Source organism: Mustela putorius, unplaced genomic scaffold, assembly GCF_011764305.1.
Source record: "Mustela putorius furo isolate JIRA1106 unplaced genomic scaffold, ASM1176430v1.1 tig00003834_pilon_pilon_pilon, whole genome shotgun sequence".
Taxonomy (NCBI): domain Eukaryota; kingdom Metazoa; phylum Chordata; class Mammalia; order Carnivora; family Mustelidae; genus Mustela; species Mustela putorius.
The window spans coordinates 108,545,514-108,567,660 of NW_025421987.1; the positions used below are offsets into that span (position 1 = coordinate 108,545,514).

The 22,147-nt window shown below is 37.5% G+C and overlaps 1 protein-coding gene across 3 annotated transcripts in view; it reads left to right on the top strand.

Moving 5' to 3' along the window:
- Nucleotides 1-22,147, top strand: part of ACAD11 (acyl-CoA dehydrogenase family member 11) — a 93,311-nt gene that overhangs the window by 12,919 nt on the left and 58,245 nt on the right. For all 3 annotated transcript variants that reach the window (XM_004762499.3, XM_045088912.1, XM_045088913.1), the window contains 4 exons: nt 13,371-13,512; nt 14,100-14,221; nt 16,318-16,424; nt 17,448-17,574. In XM_004762499.3, coding sequence (XP_004762556.1) covers nt 13,371-13,512; nt 14,100-14,221; nt 16,318-16,424; nt 17,448-17,574 — 498 coding nt within the window. The remainder of the gene's footprint in view (nt 1-13,370; nt 13,513-14,099; nt 14,222-16,317; nt 16,425-17,447; nt 17,575-22,147) is intronic.

Genomic DNA, 22,147 nt, shown 5'->3' on the forward strand with positions numbered 1-22,147 from the left:
AATTTAGGATTAGTCATAATATGCTGAAAGTAATTAGAAAACCATTTCTTAGGGTGTCTGGGTGGCTCAGTGGGTTAAGCTTCTGCCTTCGGCTCAGGTCATGGTCCCAGGGTCCTGGGATCAAGCCCTGCATTGGGCTCCCTGCTCAGCAGGGGGCCTGCTTCCTCCTCTCTCTCTCTCTCTCTCTCTCTCTCTGCCTGCCTCTCTGCCTACTTGTGATCTCTGTCAAATAAATAAATAAATAACCTTAAAAAAAAAAAGAAAAAGAAAACCATTTCTTATAGAAGTAAAGTTGTCAAACAGGTGTCATCTTCCTTTAGAAAAGCAAAATATTCAATAGTTGGAAGAGCCGTTTTTTAAAAAAGAAACTGGTAGAGGCAGATCGTGAAGCTATTTAGCTGTAGTACTAATTTGTGACATACAGCATTATCTTTTAATGTATTAGGGTTATATGGTATCTGGTAAAATGTCTTCTACTTTCTATCCAATAAACCTATAACTGACGGTTAAATTTAATCAATTTCTGCCTCCTATAAATATTGTAGCTAATTTTTATGGAAATAACATATGATTGGCAGAGTACAAGTCAACCAGCATTGATTCATTACCAGCTATTTGCTTTGAAAGATAGGGTTGGAAAGGAACTACAGCTCTTAATGAGCTCAAAATACAAATGGAGAGAAAAAAATAATTAGCTAACAGCAAAAAAATAATGTATACCTGAGTGCTAAAGTACGTCATACAAAGTAAACTTAAACGAGCGGTCAGAGGAAAGATACACTGTGGACTGGCATCAAAAGCTGTGAGATGTTAAATTTAGTTTTAGTTAATAGTTTACCTTTTCTACCTCACTTTTAGTTTTTATTTATTTATTTATTTATTTAAATACCCCCTTTATTTTCTTAAGTAAACTCTATGCTCAATGTGGGGCTCGAACTCATGACCCCAAGATCAAGAGTTACATGCTCTACCAACTGACCCAGCCAGGTGCCTCCCACCTCATTTTTTAGATCTCATAAGTAAATGGGAAATTTAGAGTATGTTTCTTTTTTGTGAAGGCACTCCACAAATTGGAAAATCAGTCCTTGGACTATAGCGAGCTGAATGTGTATATGTATGTGCTCACCTGTTTATATATATTCCTAGAGATAGGATTGGAAGCTTTTAAGCTTTTTATTTTTTCTTTGAGAATAAGAATTATGTTTTAATTTTTTTTTTTTTTACCTTTGCCTCTAGATTCTGTGTAGTAGATGCTTGATAAGTGGAGATCTGCTAGACTATGCCTTCCTTTAAAGCAGTGACTGTAGCGTTTACGTAGCAGGTGGTTACATGTTTCTGAATAGAATCTAAGTTGAAAGAATTGATTTTTATTAATCACTATTTCTGCATCATATATTTGTGCTTAATTTTTATTCTCTAACAGTGTGACCTTAAAGCAGATACTTTAACCTCTGTGCCTCAGTTTTTATTTTAATTTGTTTTTATTGATATGTAATTGACATTGTAACATATTTAGGTGTACAATACAATGATTTGATACCTCCACACATTGTGAAACAATCACCACAATAAGGATTGTTTACCCCTTCGCCCTATGAAGTTAAATAATATGCAGTATAATATTACTGACTCTGGTCACCATGGTGTACATTGTATCCCCATGACTTATTTATTTTATGGTTGGAAGTTTGTACTTCTTGACCCCCTTCTTCCATTTCACTCACATCACATACCCCCTTACCTCTGGCAACCACTAGCGTGCTCTTTTCGTGTATGAGTTTAATTATATTTGTTTTGTTTGTTCTTTTTTGTTTTGTTTTGTTCTTTTCACATATAAGTGAAATCATATGGTATTTGTCTTCCTCTGTCTCACTTAGTACACTTAGCGTTATAGTGTCAGGGTCCATTCATGTTGTCACAAATGGCAAGATTTCATTCTTTTGTAGGGCCAAATAGTATTCCACTATATATATGCCACATTTTATCCATCCATCCACCCCCATCCACCCATCCATGGATGCCTTTTAGCATCTTGGCTATTGTGAACAATACTGTAGTGAACATAGGAGTGCACATATCTTTTCTGATTAATGTTTTAATTTGCTTCACATAAATATGTGGAAGTAGAATTGCTGGATCATATGGTAGTTCTCTTTCTGGTTTCTTGAGGAAACTCCATAGTTTCCTCCATACCCTCATAGTGCCTGCAGTGATCTACATTCCCACCAATAATGCCCAGAAGTTCCCTTTTCTCTGTATCCTCACCAGCACTTGTTCTTTTCTGTCTTCTTGAAAATAGCCATTACTACAGGTTTGAGATGATACCTTATTGTGGTTTTGATTTGTATTTCTCTGATAATAAATGATGTTGATCATTTTTTTCATGTGACTTTTGGCCATCTGTGTGTCTTCTTTGGAAAAATTTCTATTTAGAACTTATACCTATTTTTTTATTGACTGTACTTTTGTATTGAGTTATAGGAGTTCTTTATCTATTTTGGCTATTAACTCCTTACTCAATATATGATTTGCAGATACATTGTCCCATTTAGGAGGTTGCCTTTTTATTTTATTGATGGTTTCCTTTGCTGTGCAGAAGGTTTTTAGTTTGATGTAGTCCCTTTTGTTTATATTTGCTTTTGTTCCCATTGCCTTGGGAATCAGTTACAAAAAAAAAAAAAGTACTGCCAAGAAGAATGTCAATGAGCCTACCACCCATGTTTTCTTCTAGGAATTCTGTGGTTTCTGGTCTTGTATTCAAGTCTTTACTTCAGTTTGAGTTAATTTATGTATGGCATAAGACAATGGTACAGTTTCTTTTTCTTTTTTTTTTTTTTTTGCTTGTGGCTGTCCAGTTTTCCCAATACCATTTATTAAAGAAACTGTCTTTTCCCCATTGTATATTCTTGCTTCCTTTGTCATAAATTAATCAGCCATATACATGTGGGGTTTTTTCCTGAGCTCTTTATTCTGTTCCATTTATCCTTATGTCTGTTTTTGTGCCACTGTTTTGATTATTATAACATTATATAATTTGAAATCAGGAAGTGTGATGCTTCCAACTTTATTCTTTCCCAAGATTGCTTTAGCTCTTTGGGATCTTATGTGGTTCCATAAAATTTTAGGATTCTTTGTTCTATTTCTGTGAAAAATGTCATTGGAATTTTGATAGGAATTCCACTGAATCTATAGATTGCTTTGAATAATATGGATATCTTAACAATATTAATTCTTCAAATCCATGAGCATGGAATATCTTTTCCATTTGTGTGTTCTTCAGTTTAGTTCATCGGTGTCTTACAGCTTTCATACAGTTCTTTTACCTGCTTGGTGAAATTTATTCCTAGGTATTTTATTCTTTTTGGTGCAATCGTAAATGTAATTTTCTAAATTTCTCTTTCTGATAGTTTGTTGTTACAGTATTAAAAACATAATATTATATGTTGATTTTGTATCCTGTAACTTTACTGAGTTTGTTTATTCTAATAGGTTTTTTTTTGTAAAGTCTTACAGCATTTTCTATATAAAAAGTCCTGTTGTCCACAAATAATGACACTTTCACTTCTTCCTTTCCAGTTTAGATGCTTTTTAATTTCTTTTTCTTGCCTAATTGCTCTAGACTTCCGATACTGTGTTGAATAAAAGGGGCAAGAGTGGGCATCCTTGTCTTGTTCCTAATTGTTAAAGGAGGTTTTCAGCATTTTACCATTGAGTATGTTTGCTGTGGGCTTGTTACATATGGGCCTTTATTTTGAGGTACATTCACTATAATGACTTTTTTGAGAGTTTTTATTATAAATGGATGTTGAATTTTTTCAAATGTTTTTTCTGCATCTATTTAGATGATTAAATGATCATTTTCTTGATGTGGCATATAACATTGGTTTATTTGCAAGTGTCAAACCATCCTTGCATCCCTGGATTAAATCCTGCTCAATCATAATATATGACCTTTTTAATGTAGTGTTGAATTTAATTTACTAATATTTTGTGGAGGATTTTTGCATCTGTTTTCATCAGGGATATTGGTCTGTAATTTTCCTTTTTGTATGTGTGGTGTCTTGTCTGTTTTTGGTATTAGGGTAATGCTGGCTTTATAAAATGAGTATGGGGGATACCGACCTGGCTGAGTTGGAAGAGCATGAGATGATCTTGGAATCCTGAGTTTGAGCCCCACATTGGGTATACTGATAGCTTTAATTTTAAAAAAATAATAATAAGTAAATAAATAGGATTTGAAAGTATCCCCTCCTCTTCAGTTTTTTTGGAAGAGTTTTGAAGGACAGATATTTAAATCTTATTTGAATGTTTGATAGAATTCACCAGCGAAACTGTCTGGTCCTGGGCTTCTATGTCTGCAATTCTGTTTCCTTCCCTAATTTTTGGTCATTATTTCTTCAAATAAGTTTTCTATCCCTATTTCTCTTTTCTCCTTCTGGGACCACTGTAATACAACTGTCATTCCACTTGATGTTGTTTTGTAGGTCCCTTAAGATATCGTCACTTTTAAAAAACCATTTTTTCTGTTTTGTTTTGGGCTTCTATTTTATTTTGCACTTCACTATCCCATCTTCTAGGTCACTGATCTTTTCTTCTGCTTCATCTAGTTTGTTGTTGAACCCGTCTTGTGCATTTTTTCAGTTCATTTATTGCATTCTTCAGCTTCGTGACTTCTGTTCAGTACTTCCTTATATTTTCCCTCTTTGTTGACATTCTTACCGTGTTCACCCATTCTTCTTAGATCAGTGAGCATCTTTAATGGCCATTACTTTGAACTCTTTATCAGGTAAATTAATTAATGGAATTTTATCATGTTTTCTTACTTGGAACATACTCCTTTTTCATTATTTTGCTTCATTCTCTGTCTTTGTTTCATCTTCTTTTAAAGATTTGTTTATTTACTTGAGAGGGGGAAAGGGAGAGGGAAAGATAGCATCTCAAGCAGGCTTCCTGCTGAGCATGGAGCCCCACACAGGGCTCAGTCTCACAACCCAGAAATCATAACCTAAGCAGAAATCAAGAGTCAGAGGTTTAACTGACTGAGACACTCAGGCACCACTGTCTTTGTTTCTGTGTATTAAGTATAACTTCTATCCCTCCCAGTCTTAAAGGAGTGGTCACAGGAACATGGGATGTGTTTCACTTCGCTGTCTGTGCAGTGTCCTGGGGGCAGTAGCCTAGCCATGACTGCCTCTCTCATTATTTCAGCCCCATGGGGCCGAGAAATGCAAGCCCCCTGGCCACCAGAGCCAACATTCAAGGGGTGTTGCTTGTGTGAACAGCTTTGGCAGGGCCATAAAGGAGGGATGGGCCAGGATAATACTATCCACTGGATATACTGGGATGAAGCTTTAAGGGAATACCTTGCTGGATAGCCCACTTGCTGAGTTCAGTGAAGCAGGGCCATGTGGTAGCACAAGGTCAGAGCATGCCTGTCTGCTGGGTTTAGCAAAGTAGGGCCACAGGGCAAGCAGCACTAGTAAGGTAGAGGGAGAGGGCAAAAATGGCACCTGCCAGCATCTCCATCCCCAGAGAGAGTTCAAATAAATCCCAGCCACTCCAGCAGATGCTTTAAGATTGGCCAATGAATCTCCTTCATATAAGGTCTAAGTCCTTTTCAACCTGCTGCTTTTGATGGGTCCCAAGATGGGTAAATCTATCCATGAGCCCTTTAAGAGTGGAGTCTGTTTTCTAGAGCCTTTTGGTTCTCCTGGATGTGAATCCTTTTGGTTTTCAAAGCCAGACATTTTGGGGGCTCATCTCTCTGGTACAGATCCCAAGTATGGGAGTACCTGATATGGGGCTTAAACCCCTTGCTTCTCTGGGATATAGTCCATATTTATGTAATTCTCTCCTGCTTGTGGGTTGCCACACTGGAGGGTAGGATTTTTGGTGACACTTCATCTCTACCTCTCCTACCCATCTTGCTGTAACCTGTTTTTGTTTTGTTTTGTTTGTTTTAAGATTTTATTTTATTTTATCTTATTAAGATTTTATTTATTTTGACAGGGAGAGACACAGCGAGAGAGGGAGCACAAGCAGAGGGAGGGGGGAAAGTAGGCTTCATGCTGAGCCAGGAGCCCGATGCAGGGCTTGAACCCAGGCCCTAGGATCATGACCTGAGCCTAAGGCAGGTGCTTAGCGACTAAGCCACCCAGACACCCTTTAAGATTTTTTTTGAAGTAATCTATACACCCAGTGTGGGGCTTGAATTCACAACCCCATGATCAAGAGTTGCATTCTCTGTTGACTGAGCTAGCCAGTTGCCCTTGATATAGCCTTTCTGTCCTTCATTGTGGAGGAGCTGTTCAGGTCCTTTTCAGATCATTTTCAGAGAAAGTTGTTCTATATGGAGCTGAAGATTTGGTGTATCTGTGGAAGTAGATGAGTTCAGTGTCTTCCTATGCTACCATGTGAACCACTTATTTTAACTTTTTATTTTAAAATAGTTATATACTTGTAAGAAGTTGTTAAAAAAAAAAAAAGTACAAAGGGTCTTGTATACCTATCAGCCTAATTCCCTAAATGGATCTCACACAACTATAGTACATTATCAAAGTCAGGAAACTGACGTTGTGTGCCTTTTAAGTTGGATAGAGAAATACCAAAATTTCAGGGTTGTTAGGAAGCTAAAATGAAGTAATCAATGTGGACCAAGTAGCTGGTACCTGGCATAGCTGTGCTGAACTTGTTTAAGTTTTCTTCTTCTTTTTCTTTATTTTCTCCTCTGTTTTTCTATTTTACTTTTTTTTTTTAAAGATTTTATTTATTTATTTGACAGAGATCACAGGTAGGCAGAGAGGCAGGCAGAGAGAGTGAGAGGGAAGCAGGCTCCCTGCCGAGCAGAGAGCCCGATGTGGGACTCAATCCCAGGACCCTGAGATCATGACCTGAACCGAAGGCAGCGGCTTAAACCACTGAGCCACTCAGGCGCCCCTATTTTACTTTTTTTGAAGATTGCCTATCAAGCTCTGTTCTTCATAAAACTATTAAGGTAGAAGTAAATATTTCATAATATGTACTAAGACTTAAACAGTGGTTGTAAGGGATCAAATTATAGGAGACTTTTAAGTTGTACATTTTTGTAACAAGTAAGGTTTGAGGTTTTATTATTTTGTGGGGTTTTTTTCAAAGAATAGCATGTTTTATTTTTATCATCAGAAAACACAAGAAAGAAGACAAAAACAAACTTAAATGACAAACCTTCCAGGAATGTGTGTGGTAAGCCAGTAAAGGATTACTAAAGGGTATGGCAGAAGGAGAGCACATTACTCAGTTTTGTAATCCGTATTTTCCAGTTACTTGTACATAAAGTATTTGAAGTATGTTTGAGTATTTCCATAATACAACATGCTTACTGCAATGTTTAAAAGAAATCCAGCCTTCCTGAAAAATATTGTTAATTTTCTTTTTTTTTTTCCAAATATTTTGTTTATTTGACAGAGAGAGATCACAAGTAGGAAGAGAGGCAGGCAGAGAGAGAGAGAGAGAGAGAGAGAGTGAAGCAGGCTCCCTGCTGAGCAGAGTTCGATGTAGGACTCGATCCGAGGACCCTGAGATCACGACTTGAGCCGAAGGCAGCGGTTTAACCCACTGAGCCACCCAGGCGCCCCAGTATTGTTAATTTTCTAAACATAAATCTTACCCATCTGGCAGAGAAATGTTTAAAAGTTTAATGTGCATTTCAACTTGAAAAACAAATTTATTTAATTAGAAACAGATAAACCTAGAGATAATTCATCTGCATTCATTAATTAGTAGTCAGATGTATGTAAGATAATAAATACATGTAATCTGGCTATTCTAAAGTCATCTATCTTGCAGCCTTTTATACATTAACTTGTGAAGAAAAAAGATTTGATATGCAAACAAAACTTGTATTTTTAATGGCTCTTCTTTTTTATTTCCCTCATTAATCTCTTAAGTGTTAGTGTAGGTGGTGGGCAGAAGCATAGTTATGAAATTTAATTTTATTGCTAGGAAAGGTGTAGCAATTTGGTTTTTTTTTTTTTTTTTTTTTTTTTTTTTCAGAGACAGAGGGGTAGTGGCAGGGGGAGAAAGTGAGAGAAAATCTTAAGCAGGCTCCACATCCAACAGGGAGCCTGATGTGGGGCTTGAACTCATGGTCCTGAGATCATGACCTGAGCTAAAATCAAGAGTCAGACACTAGACCAACTGAACCGCCCAGGCCTCCCTACATTACAGATATTTTTTTAAATACTTTTTAGTAGAGGCATCTGGATGGCTCAGTCACTTAAGTGTCTGCCTGCGCTTAGGTCATGATCCCAGGATTCTAGATCTCTGAGTTGGGCTCCCTACTCAGCAGGGAGCCTGCTTCTCCCTGTCCCTTTCCCCTCACTCATGCTTGCTCTCTCTCTCTCTCTTTCAAATAAAATAAGGAGGGAAGGCAAGATGGTGGAAGAGTAGGGGAGCTCGTTTCATTTGGTCCCTTGAATTTAACTAAAGAACTATCAAAAAATTCTGAACACCTGTGAATTCAACCTAAGATGAAAAAAGAAATGCTGGAATTCTACAAATAGAAAAGTGACCACTTTTTGCAAGGTAGGAGGTATGGAGAAGTGAATCTGAGGGGATATATTGGAAGATAAATGGCAGGGGGAGGGAGCCTCTGCAAGCCAGTTATAGGAAAGTGATACAGCCCCTGAGAGCAAAATTAGAACCTTTAGAAATCTGCTCCAGTGAGAGATGTCCCTGCCTGAAAGCTGCTCAAGTGGTGAAGTGGGACAGAATCCCAGGTGGGACAGTGTGACCTCAGGATATCTCTGGAGTCACAGAAAGAATGGGGGTGCCCGAGCGGGCAGCGTTCCCAAGCATTGCAGCAGGGAAGCTGGTTAGGGACAGTGAGCTCGTGAGGGGGCTTTCAGCTTGGTTTGCTCTAAGCCATGAATGGTGGCACACTTGGGCAACAGCTCTCCATGCAGGAGCCCTGCAAAGGGCAGAAAGGCCGTGACACTCTACCTTTCCCTAGGAAGACCAGAGTGGGTGCATACCACAGGAGTCTGCAGAGTTTGACACACACAGAAGTGAAGACCACTCATCCCTGAGTTTACTGAAGAGAGGTGACCGTGATCTTTCAGCTCCAGGGCTGGTGATCCAGGCATGGCCTTTTTTATTTTTGTCCCCCAGAGAGGCACGGAAAGCCTTCAGGAAACAAAACCCATTTAGAGCAACCAGAAGTGGCTTACACTGAAACTGGCTCCCTGGCAAAGCGTGGTGCAGCTCTACTCAGGCAAAGACACCTGATAATCAGCACAGGAGGCTCTTCCCCAAGAAGACCAGCTGGAAAAGCAGGCGAACACCAAGTGTATGGAACACACAGGACTGCAAAACTGCAGCACTAGGGGAAAATAGTATATAGAATTCAAGGGTTTTTTTTTTTTTTCTCATTATAACTTTATCTTTCAGGTTAAAGTTTTCCTTTTCCTTTTCAATAAGTTTCTTATTTTATCAGATCTTTAAGTCTTTTTTTAACTTTCATTTTTTTTTTACGTTTAATAGATACATTCCTCATTTTTGGCTTCCTTTTACTGTTATATATATATATATATATTGCTTTCTTTACAATATTGGGATTTAGTATCTTCTAACAAACAGACCAAAATACACCCAGGACCAAGTGGATCACCCTGTTTTGTCTACCTGGGAGACTATAGTCTCTCTGAAAACCCCCCCCTTCTTTTTTTCTTTTCCTCTTTGCCTTCTGACTGCTTCAGATTTGTCTGGTGCATATTTCATTTGGGTCTGGTTGATAATTTTTATTTTATCTCATTCATCCATTCTTCTCTGGGCAAAATGACTACAAAGAGAAATTCACAAAAAAGAACCAGAGGTAATACTTCCTGCCACACATCTAATCAATATGGATATAAGTAAAAAGACACACCTGGAATTCAGGATAATGATACTAAAGTTACTAGGTGGGCTGGAAAAAAGGATGAAAGACACAAGAGAATCTGTTAGTGCAGAATGAAATCTAGGTAGGCTGAAATTTAAAATGCTTTAACTGAGATGTATTCTAAATTGGATGCTGTAACACCTAGGGTAAATGGGGCAGAAGAGGAAGGAAGTGACATAGAAGATGAGTGGAGGGAAAGGAAGGTAGCTGAAGCAAAGAGAGAAAAACAACTAATGGACTATGAGAGGATGCTTTGAGAAATCAGTGATACCATGAAGCAAAATAATATTAGAATTATTGGCATCCCTGAAGAAAGAGAAAGAAAGAGAGAGGGACATAAGGTATATTTGAACAAATCATAGCTGGGAATGTCCCTAATCTGGGAAAGAAAACAGGCATTCAAGTCCAAGAGGTAGAGAGTACCCTTCTCAAAATCAATAAAAATAGATCAACACCCAACATATAATAGTGAAGCTTGCAAATTTCAGAGATAAAGAGAAAATCCTGAAAGGAGCTTGAGACAAGGGGTTCTTAACCAACGGGGGTAGAAACATTAGGCTGGCAGCAGACCAAGCCGTAATGACCTGGCAGGCCAGAACGTGCTGGCATGATACATTTAAGGAACTAAATGAGAAAAACATGTAGCCAAGAATACCTTCCAGCAAGGCTGTCATTCAGAATGGAAGGAGACATTAAGAGCTTCCAGGGTAAACAAAAACTAAAAGAATCTGTGACCACTAAACCAGCCCTGCAAAAAATACTAAAGGGGAAACTGTAAGCAGAAAGAGAGCCCCAGTGTAACAGACCAGAAAGGAACAGAGACAATCTACAGAAAGAGGGACTTTATAAGTAATACAGTGACACTAAATTCATCTCTTTCAGTAGTTCTTCTGAATCTAAATGGGCTAAATGATCCAATCAAAAGACACAGGGTATCAGATTGGCTGGCAAGACACATCCATATGCTGTCTACAGCAGACTCTTCTTAGACCCAAAGACACCTCCAGATTGAAGCTCAGGGCTTGGAAAACCATGTATCATGGTAATGGACATCAAAAGAAAGCTGGGGTAACAATCATTATATCAGAAAAATTAGATTTAAACCAAAGAATGTAGGGGCACCTGGTGGCTCAGTGGGTTAAAGCCTTTGCCTTTGGCTCAGGTCATGATCCCAGCATCTTGGGATGGAGCCCCTCATCAGGCTCTCTGCTCAGCAGGGAGCCTGCTTCCTCTTCTCTCTCTCTGCCTGCCTCTCTGCCTACTTGTGATCTCTGCCTGTCAAATAAATAAATAAGATCTTTAAAAAAAAAAAAAAAAACAAAGTATGTAATAAGAGATGAGGAAGGATACTATGTCATATTTAAAGGGCCTATCCAACAAGAAGATCTAATAATTGCAAACATTTTTGCCCCTAAAGTGGAAGCAGCCAATTAGATAAGCCAATTAATAGCAAAATTAAAGAAACACATGGATAATAATACTTTATAGTGGGGGGACTTCAATACCCCACTCACAACAATGGACAGATCATCTAAGCAGAAGATGAACAAGGAAACAAGGACTTCGAATGACACGCTGGACCAGATGGACTTCACAGATACATACAGAGCATTCCATCCTAAAGCAACAGATTACATATTCTTCTCAAGTGCACATGGAACATTCTCCAGAGTGGATCACATACTTGGTCACAAATCAGGTCTCAACTGATACCAAAAGATTGGGATCATCCCCTGCATATTTTCAGACCACAATGCTTTGAGACTTGACCTCAATCACAAAAGGAAATCGGGAAGGAACTCAAACACTTGGAGGTTGAAGAGCATCCTACTGAGGAATGAAAGGGTCAGCCAGGAAGTTATAGAAGAATTTTTAAAAATTATGGAAACAAATGAAAATGAAAACACAACTGTTCAAAACCTTGTGATACAGCAAAGGCAGTCCTAAGAGGGAAGTACATAGCAATACAAGCCTTTCTCAAAAACTTAGAAAAGTCTCAAATACACAAGCTAAAGTTACACTGTAAGGAGCTGGAGAAAGAATAAGAGCTCTTCCCCTGTGAAACGAAGTAGGAGAAGAGAATTAATAAAGATTAGAGCAGAAATCAATGAAGTAGAAACTAAAAGAACAGTAAAACAGATCAATGAAACTGGAAGCTGGTTCTTCAAAAGAGTTAATAAGATCAATAAACCCTTGGCCAGACTTATCAAGAAGAAAATAAATCATAAATTAAATTAAATATATAAATAATTTTAAAATCCTGTATGAAAGAGGAGAGATCACAGTCAACACCAAGGAAATACAAATAATCTTAAGAACATATTATGAGCAGAAGCTTTTTATCTTGATGAAGTCCCAGAAGTTCATTTTTGCTTTTGTTTCCCTTGCCTTTGGAGATGTGCCTTGCAAGAAGTTGCTGTGGCCAATGTCAAAGAGGTTACTACCTCTGTTCTCCTCTAGGATTTTTTTTTAAAGATTTTATTTACTTATTTGACAGAGAGAGATCACAAGTAGACAGAGAGGCAGGCAGGGAGAGAGAGGGAAGCAGGCTCCCCGCTGAGCAGAGAGCCTGACGAGGGACTCGATCCCAGGACCCTGAGATCATAACCTGAGCTGAAGGCAGCGGCTTAACCCACTGAGCCACCCAGGCGCCCCTCTCCTCTAGAATTTTGATGGATTTCTGTCTCACATTGAGACATTGAGGTCTTCCATTTAGAGTTTATCTTTGTGTATGATATAAGTTTCATTCTTCTGTATATAGCTGTCCAATTTTCCCAGTACTGTTTATTGAAGAGACTGTCTTTTTCCCATTGGATATTTTTTCCTACTTTGTTGAAGATTAGTTGACCATAGAGTTGAGGCTCCATATCTGGGCTTTCTGTTTTGTTCCATTGATCTATCTGTCTGTTTTTGTGCCAGTAGCATCCTGTCTTGGTGATCACAGCTTTATAGTATAGCTTGAAATCAGGCAAGTTGTTAGGGCCACTTTGGAAAACAGTGTGGAGGTTCCTCAAAAAGTTAAAAATAGAGTTACCCTATGACCCAGCAATTGTAGATGCTTAAGCAACTGAGCCACCCAGGTGTTCTGAGAGCAAACTTTAAACTGTGCATGACATGACATAGATGCTTAAATTATAAGTAATTATTAGAATTTCTTCTACAGTTAACCCTCAGTTGAGCAGTTTCAGCTGCTTTTGTTTCCTCTCATTAGCAGAGATACTAGTGGTATGTAAAGTAAAATGCAGGATAACTGATGGCCAATGATGGAGCCAGCAGACTTGGCTCTACATATTCCAGACTAATTAGTTATTTGGTAAATGAGATGTGCCATTGTAGGTAAAAACTATAAACTATGTAAACTAAGATTTGCTTCTGATAGATAATAGGATTCCACTTATTTCCCTGTTTTTGTTTTATATTAAATATGTTAAAACCTTTTTATTTTTAATTGCAGTCTCGAGTTATAGCTATACTGGATTGGGAGCTTTCAACTATTGGTCATCCTTTGTCAGACTTAGCTCATCTCTCCCTATTCTACTTTTGGCCAAGGACTGTTCCAATGATAAATCAAAATTCTTACTTTCAAGAAAATATAGGTATGAAATCGTAATGTTGCCTAAATTGCTATTAATATAAAATTATATTTATTCTTCATAATTAAAAGGTAAGATTTATATTGCCATTTTAGATACATAGCTTTTATTTGTTTCTTGAAATGTTTCTTTTTTTTTTTAAAGACTTTATTTATTTGAGAGAGAGAGAAAGAATGCATGTGCACAAGCAGGGGGAGGGTCAGAGGGAGAAGGAGCAACAGGGCTCCTGCTAAGCAAAGAGACCAACTCTGGACTCGATCCCAGGACCCTGGGATCATTACCTGAGCTGAAGGCAGATGGTTAACTGACTGAGCCACCCAGGCACTCCTCTGAAATGTTTCTAATTCATTGTATTCTTGATTTTTCTGAACAACAGATTTTACTTTTTGTAATTATGATAAAATGTAGCCATATATATATATATATATATATATATATATATATCAATATATATATCATTCATTTGGAAAACAACATTCAGAACATGTTTGTTATGTGTATCAGTTTTATGTACACATGTAGTATTAGTACATTTGAAACATTCACCATGATATCTTTATTAAATTTTATAGTATGTGTTGTTTTTATAGGGATACCATCAATAGAAGAACTGGTTTCAATATATTGCCGCTGCAGGGGAATTGATTCTATTCTCCCTAACTGGAATTTCTTTCTTGCCCTTGCGTATTTTAAAATGGCTGGAATAGCACAGGTAATTGATTGGTCTCAACTTCTGTTTCTCCATTATTTATTAATGTACTATTCATGATATTTTCTGGTCTTCAGGAGTTTTATGTTCTTTTTCCTTAGATCATTTTGCTTTGGATAATGACAAATACCAGGACTGGGTGAATATGAATCCAGACTTTACAGAATAGGAATTTGGCAAAAGCAAAAAATTGAGTAGCAAAATGTGTTATCATTTTTTGGTATGACAAACTTAATAGTGGAAGGAAGAAAGAAAGAAAGAAAGATAAAAAGAAAAAAGCATATGAAGATTCATTATTTCCTGAATATCCAATTTAAGAAAGAGCTAAAATCTTTTAATAATGTCTGCTCCAAACTATAAAACCATTTATTAACCAGTACTGATGATGAGGAAAGAAATACTTTTGCATGTCCCAAAGTCTAGCACTGTACCTAGATTATAGTAGCCTCTTAATATATATTTTTGAGAGAATAGATGAGTAAAATTTTCTGTTTTCTAATAATGTTAGAATCACACAAATTACATGTCTGATTTTAAGAGGAAATTGAGCATAAATTCAGTTTTTTAAAATCTAAAGTGTACTTTTTTTTTTTTTTTTTTTTTTAGCAGGGGAGGGGCAGAGGGAGAGGGAGAGAAAGCATCTTAGGCAGGCTCTACTCTCAACACAGAACCTGCCATAGGGCTCAATCTCACAACCCTAAGATCATGGTGTGAGCCAAAATCAAAATTCCAGTGCTTAACCAACTGAGCCACCCAGGTGCCCCTAAAGTGTATTCTTCTTTATACTGATTTAGTTTACATGTGCTTTGAACCTCAGGAGTTTATTTAAGAAATTGAGATGCTTCATCAGTGACAGAGGGCTAGGGCTTGGAAGAATAAGTCAGTAAGAGATTTTAGAAACAAAAAAGAATGTAAAAAGGATTAAGGTGTTTTTTCCTTGTCTTCTGAGTCCATGCTATCCATGACCAACTGAAATATCTTCTGGATATAGTTGTATTACATCTCATCCTGTATTTTAGAATCACGTTAATCGTGTTGGTTGGATGGGTTCCTCAAAAGAGGGTTCATGGTATGTTTTTTATATTTGTCAGTTTCCACAAATCAGATACCAAATGGGCTTTGAACTTAAAATGGATTTTCATTTCAAACAAAAGTTTTACTTGCATTATGCATTATGTATGTGGTAGACTATATGGTAACAGGGATGATCATAAACATTGCATTCTAACTACAAATATGAAATTGGAATGATGGAAGGAGTGTTAGAGTGTCTTATTGCATAAAGAAGTACGCGAAGAGGGGCGCCTGGGTGGCTCAGTGGGTTAAGCCGCTGCCTTCGGCTCAGGTCATGATCTCAGGGTCCTGGGATCGAGTCCCGCATCGGGCTCTCTGCTCAGCAGGGAGCCTGCTTCCTCCTCTCTCTCTCTCTGCCCACCTCTCTGCCTACTTGTGATCTCTGTCTGTCAATTAAATAAATAAAATCTTTAAGAAAAAAAAAAAAAGAAGTACACGAAGAAATAAAACTAATGAAATTCAGTGGATTGTGTTAGGGTGAGACAAGCAAGGGAGAGGAGAGTGTTATGTTGAAAGCACAGAACACAAAGAAAGAAAAACTAATTAGCATTCAACTAACCCTGTTCAAGGAGACAGTTAACTAAATTCGGACTCCAAAATAATGAGAGAAAATATTCTTAGAGATCATCTCTGTGTCTTCTCTTCCATTTTATAGTTTTTAATTTTATTTTGGTTTATTTAGATTTTTCCCCCACTAAAACAGGAGAACAGTGATCTTTAAAGGTGGTATAAGGTGATGCCACTTTGACATCTTTGTTAACTCCTGAGTTCATTTTCAAGTTTGATTTGATTTACAGTTAAAGTTCTGTTAGAATGAGAGTGTGTTAAGCAAATAATGCATGTCTAACTCTTTAATTTAGGGTGGTATAATTATCCCTATATGTAAATAAATAGAATTGATGGTCTGATTTATATCTTGATACCTTGTGAGGTTAGTGACACACATAGCTGGGAAACTGGAGACTGGATAGCTGAAGAACGGTTTTCAGTCAATCTTAATTGCTCTATGTTAATTTTATTTATAGGGAGTATATAGTAGATATCTTCTGGGAAATAATGCATCTGAGAGTAGCTTTCTGTTTGCCAAGATTGTGCAGCCTCTGGCAGAAACTGGATTACAACTTTCGAAAAGGTAAGCAAAATCGATTCCTTGGCTAATTCAAATTAGAGCCTTTATTAGATATATGAAGGTTGTAAACTTCAAGGGGATAGGGGTTGTTTCTGTTGCTTTTACCAGGATTATTGCTGCCAGTCACATCAGTTTTTTGGTAACATCTTATATGCCTGAAAATAAAATAACCTAGATTCATGATTAAAAGTCTTTTTTTGCCAACTTGAGCATATAAACTTTCAAGGAAATAGATAAAACTCTCAAATGCTTCTTTCTAACATTTACATTACTTACATATTCCTATTCAAAATTATACCCTATAAAAGATGATTTATTAACTTTAGAAGTATTGCTCTCTTCCATCATATTTCATGAAATTTTATTCAGTCACTCCATAAATGTCTTTAAAATCCATATCTCAATCAGTGGAGCACTTTTTGAGGCATCTAGTTCTCTTCCCAACTACACACTTTCATCTAAGTGATGTGATATAATAGCACTTCCTGAATCCATTGATGATGCTGTCCCTGGAAATTCTGTCTGGGCACAAGTACCCAGGACTTAACGTTAGGACAGTTATGTTTTATAATTCATCTTTTAGGTGATGTTTGTATTCTCTCAACATAACAACTGACAGTGTTGCTCTTCATAAAGATCTTTATAATGACATCCAGTAGTTGTGTTTGTGAGGAATATACTAAGAATAATTACTACATTTGTGTTCAGTTTCTTCACCTTCTTTTTGAGAGATTTTGATAATTGACTTTAATAAAGATTCAAAACTACCACCGATTGAGATTGTGCCAGGCTTATGTTTTACCTACATAGTGCTTTCAGCATTAAAGTTTCCTGTTCAAAGTAAAAAGTGATTGTACATTTATTGCATAAATGAAAAACTTAAGAAATTCCAAAATATGCCAACTCCTGAGGGATATTTTGAAGGAGTTGGAAAGACCTCACATTATATTCAGAAATATATAATAATGATTTGGGACACCTTTGTAACTCTTTTTTTCCTTTCTTTCTTTTCTTTTTTTAATAAAGAACTTTCAGTACTACATCACCACAGATTGATACTTCTCAACAATTGTTTGTACAGAGTAAGACTGGCCAGGAAGTTCTTGCTAGGGTGAAGCATTTCATGAAACGACACATCCTTCCAGCTGAAAAGGTGAGTACTGTATAAACAAACAGAATGTATTTGGGCTCAAGGACTATTGGTGAATTATGTCTGTTATCTCTCCTTCTAGGAGTATCATGGTATCCTATCTTTGTAGTCAGTCCTTACCCATTCCCCTCCTTACATTAGCACTGAGCTGCTGCAGAAGCTGATGAGCTCCTAAAAGATGCCAAGGGAATGCCACAGATGAATCCTTGAAATTAAAATTCAAAGGGGATTAACTGTTGTAAAGTTGGGGCTGTAAATATATTAGAGTAAAACATTATTTTAGGGCCATTTAAAAAGAAAAGATTTTATTTATTTATTAGAGAGCACATTTATTTGGGGGGAGGAGCAGAGGGAAAGGAGTAAGCAGACTGCGCTGAGTAGGGAGCTCTATGCTGGGCCCAACAGCACAGCCCTGAGGTCATGACCTGAGCCAAAATCAGGAGTCAGATGCCCAACTGACTGAGCCAGCCAGGTACTCCAGGGCCTTTTCATAAGGCAGTGACTTTTGGCTTTTTTGTGTGTGTGTGTGGCTCCCTATGAAAATTAAGAAAACTGTAGACTAAACAAAATGGACATAACCAAGAAATGTTGCATATCATTTCAGTCTATTCACAGATACTACTATCTCTCTCCATACAGGCTACTACTTTAAGGTGTTAAGTTTCTGTAACTTCACTGAGGGTAGTGAAACATGGTGCATTCATTCATTCATTCAGTTAACATGTAGTTATTAGGTACCTAATAATGGGTTAGGCATCTGGAGAGCCATCAAAAGTAAAAGAATAAGAGAGCTAATGCTTCCACAGAGCCTATACTTTAGCACAAAAGAAAGACATTCAATAAGAGACGATAATGCTGTGAAGAAAAGGTAAAAGCTATTATGAAAATACATAAGGCAGGTGGGGCCAGGTATATGTGTGAGTTGAACACTGGTGTAGAAATTGTAAGGGTTTAATTTTAGTCCATTCCTGTCACAAGTTAGGTGGTTATGAACAAATAACTCTAACTCTCAGTGCCTTAGTCTTTCATCTGTGATGTGCATAGGTATGAGTAGATATACAGTAAATTCTCATTTCAATTTTCTGTGATTCTGAGAGCTCTAGAGCTAGACCTACAAAATCAAATAGGAAACTGAAAAAGGCCAAAATTCTTTAAACAAAAATGTTCAGAGTTGATATGTGTTTATAGGGCAGTTACTGTTGTTGCTTGAACTAGATAAATAATTATCATATTTTTAAAATTTATTTTTATTTTTTAAAAGATCTTATTTATTTATTTAACAGATAGGATCACAAGTAGGCAGAGAGGCAGGCAGAGAGAGAGGGGGGAAGCAGGTTCCCTGCTAAGCAAAGAGCACAATATGGGGCTCTAGCCCAGGACTCTGGGATCATGACCTGAGCCAAAGATAGAGACTTTAAACCACTGAGCCACCCAGATGCCCTAATTATCATATTTTTAATAAAGAACTGTCATGAGATGAATTTTGCTGACAGTGGGGTATAGCTTTTTTAGGAAAATACTACTAAAATATTGGGAAATTCGTTCTAAAATAGCCTCCTTTTAACAGGGACATGACTTTTTAAGTAATAGAGTGGCACTAAATTCATTGTAACTCAATAGTTGCTCTGAATCTAAATGGGCTAAATGCCCCAGTCAAAAGACACAGGGTATCAGATTGGATTAAAAAGCAAAATGTATCCATGTGCTGTCTGCAGCAAATTCTTCTTAGACCCAAAGACACCTCAGATTAAAAGGGAGGGCATGGAAAACCATGTATCTTGGTAATGGACATCAAAAGAAAGCTGGGGTAACAATTATCATATCAGAAAAATTAGATTTAAACCAAAGCATGTAGGGGCACCTGGTGGCTCAGTGGGTTAAAGCCTCTGCCTTCGGCTCAGGTCATGCACCCAGCATCCTGGGATGGAGCCCCGCATTAGGCTCTCTGCTCAGCAGGGAGCCTGCTTCCTCTTCTCTCTCTCTGCCTGCCTCTCTGCCTACTTGTGATCTCTATCTGTCAGATAAATAAATAAAATCTTAAAAAAAAAAAAAACAAAGAATGTAATAAGAGATGAGGAAGGATACTATGTCATACTTAAAGGGCCTATCCAACAAGAAGATCTAATAATTGCAAACATTTTTGCCCCTAAAGTGGAAGCAGCCAATTAGATAAGCCAATTAATAGCAAAATTAAAGAAACACATGGATAATAATACTTTATAGTGGGGGGACTTCAATACCCCACTCACAACAATGGACAGATCATCTAAGCAGAAGATGAACAAGGAAACAAGGACTTCGAATGACACGCTGGACCAGATGGACTTCACAGATACATACAGAGCATTCCATCCTAAAGCAACAGATTACATATTCTTCTCAAGTGCACATGGAACATTCTCCAGAGTGGATCACATACTTGGTCACAAATCAGGTCTCAACTGATACCAAAAGATTGGGATCATCCCCTGCATATTTTCAGACCACAATGCTTTGAGACTTGACCTCAATCACAAAAGGAAATCGGGAAGGAACTCAAACACTTGGAGGTTGAAGAGCATCCTACTGAGGAATGAAAGGGTCAGCCAGGAAGTTATAGAAGAATTTTTAAAAATTATGGAAACAAATGAAAATGAAAACACAACTGTTCAAAACCTTGTGATACAGCAAAGGCAGTCCTAAGAGGGAAGTACATAGCAATACAAGCCTTTCTCAAAAACTTAGAAAAGTCTCAAATACACAAGCTAAAGTTACACTGTAAGGAGCTGGAGAAAGAATAAGAGCTCTTCCCCTGTGAAACGAAGTAGGAGAAGAGAATTAATAAAGATTAGAGCAGAAATCAATGAAGTAGAAACTAAAAGAACAGTAAAACAGATCAATGAAACTGGAAGCTGGTTCTTCAAAAGAGTTAATAAGATCAATAAATTCCTGGCCAGACTTATCAAAAAGAAAAGAGAAAGGATTCAAACAAAATCATGGATGAAAGAGGAGAGATCACAGTCAATACCAAGGAAATACAAACAATTTTAAGGACATGTTATGAGCAACTATATGCCAACAAATTAGGCAATCTGGAAGAAATGTTTGCATTCCTGGAAACTTATATACTACCAAAAGTGAAACAGGAAGAAATGGAAAACCTGAACAGACCCATAACCAGCAAAGAAATTGAAGCAGTAATCAAAAATCTCCCAGCAAAAAAGCCAGATGGCTTCCCAGGAGAATTCTACCAAACATTTAAAGAAGTACTAAAACCTATTCTTCTGGGGTGCCTGGGTGGCTCAGTGGATTAAGCCTCTGCCTTCGGCTCAGGTCATGATCTCAGGGTCCTGGGATCGAGCCCTGCTTTGGGCTTTCTGCTCAGAGGGGGGCCTGGTTCACCCTCCCCCTCTGCTTGCCTCTCTGCCTACTTGTGATCTCTGTCTGTCAAATAAATAAACAAAATCTTTAAAAAAAAAAAAAAAAACACCATTCTTCTGAAGCTATTTCACAAAATCGAAATGGAAGGAAAACTCTCTCTAGGAGGCCAGGATTACCTTGATCCCCAAACCAGACAAAGACCCCACCAAAAAATAGAATTGCAGAACACTATCCCTAATGAACATAGATGCCAAAATTCTTACCAAGATACTAGCCAACGGAATCCAATAGTACATTAAAAGGAGCATTCACCACAACCAAGTGGGATTTAGTCCTGGGCTGCAAGGGTGGTTCAACATCTGCAAATCAATCAACATGATATATAGTGTTACTAAGAGAAAGGACAAGAACCATATGATCCTCTCAGTAAATGCAGAAAAAGCAATTTTGACAAAGTACAGCATCCTTTCATGATTAAAACTCTCCACAGTGTAGAGATTGAAAGAGTATACTTCAAGATCATAAAAGCCATCAGTGAAAAGCCCACAGTGAATATCATTCTTAATGGGGAGAAACTGAGAGCATTTCCCCTAAGGTTAGGAACATGGCAGGGATGTCCACTCTGACCACTGTTGTTCAACATATTACTAGAAGTTCTAGACTCAGCAATCAGACAACAAAAAGAAAAGGCATCCGAATTGTCAAAGAAGAAGTCAGACTCTCACTCTTCACAGATGACATGATACTCTATGTGGAAAACCGAAGACTCCACCACAAAGTGACTAGAGTTCATACAGCAATTCAGCACTATGGCAGGATATAAAATCAACACACAGAAATCAATTACATTTCTGTACACAAACAATGAGACAGACGAAAGAGAAATTAAGGAATTGATCCTACTTACAACTGCACCAAAACACATAAGATACCTAGGAATAGACTTAACCAAATAAACTTAACCATTTGTACTCTAAAAACCACAGAACATTCATGAAAGAAATTGAGAAATACACAAAGGAATGGAAAAATGTTCCATGCTCATGGATTGGAAAAACAAAAATTGTTAAAATGTCTGTGCTAACCAAAGCAGTCTACCCATTCAGTGCAATCCATATCAAAACACCATCTACGTTTTTCACAGAGCTGGAACAAATAGTCCTAAATTTTGTATGGAACCAGAAAAGACCCTGAATAGCCAGAGGAATGTTGAAAA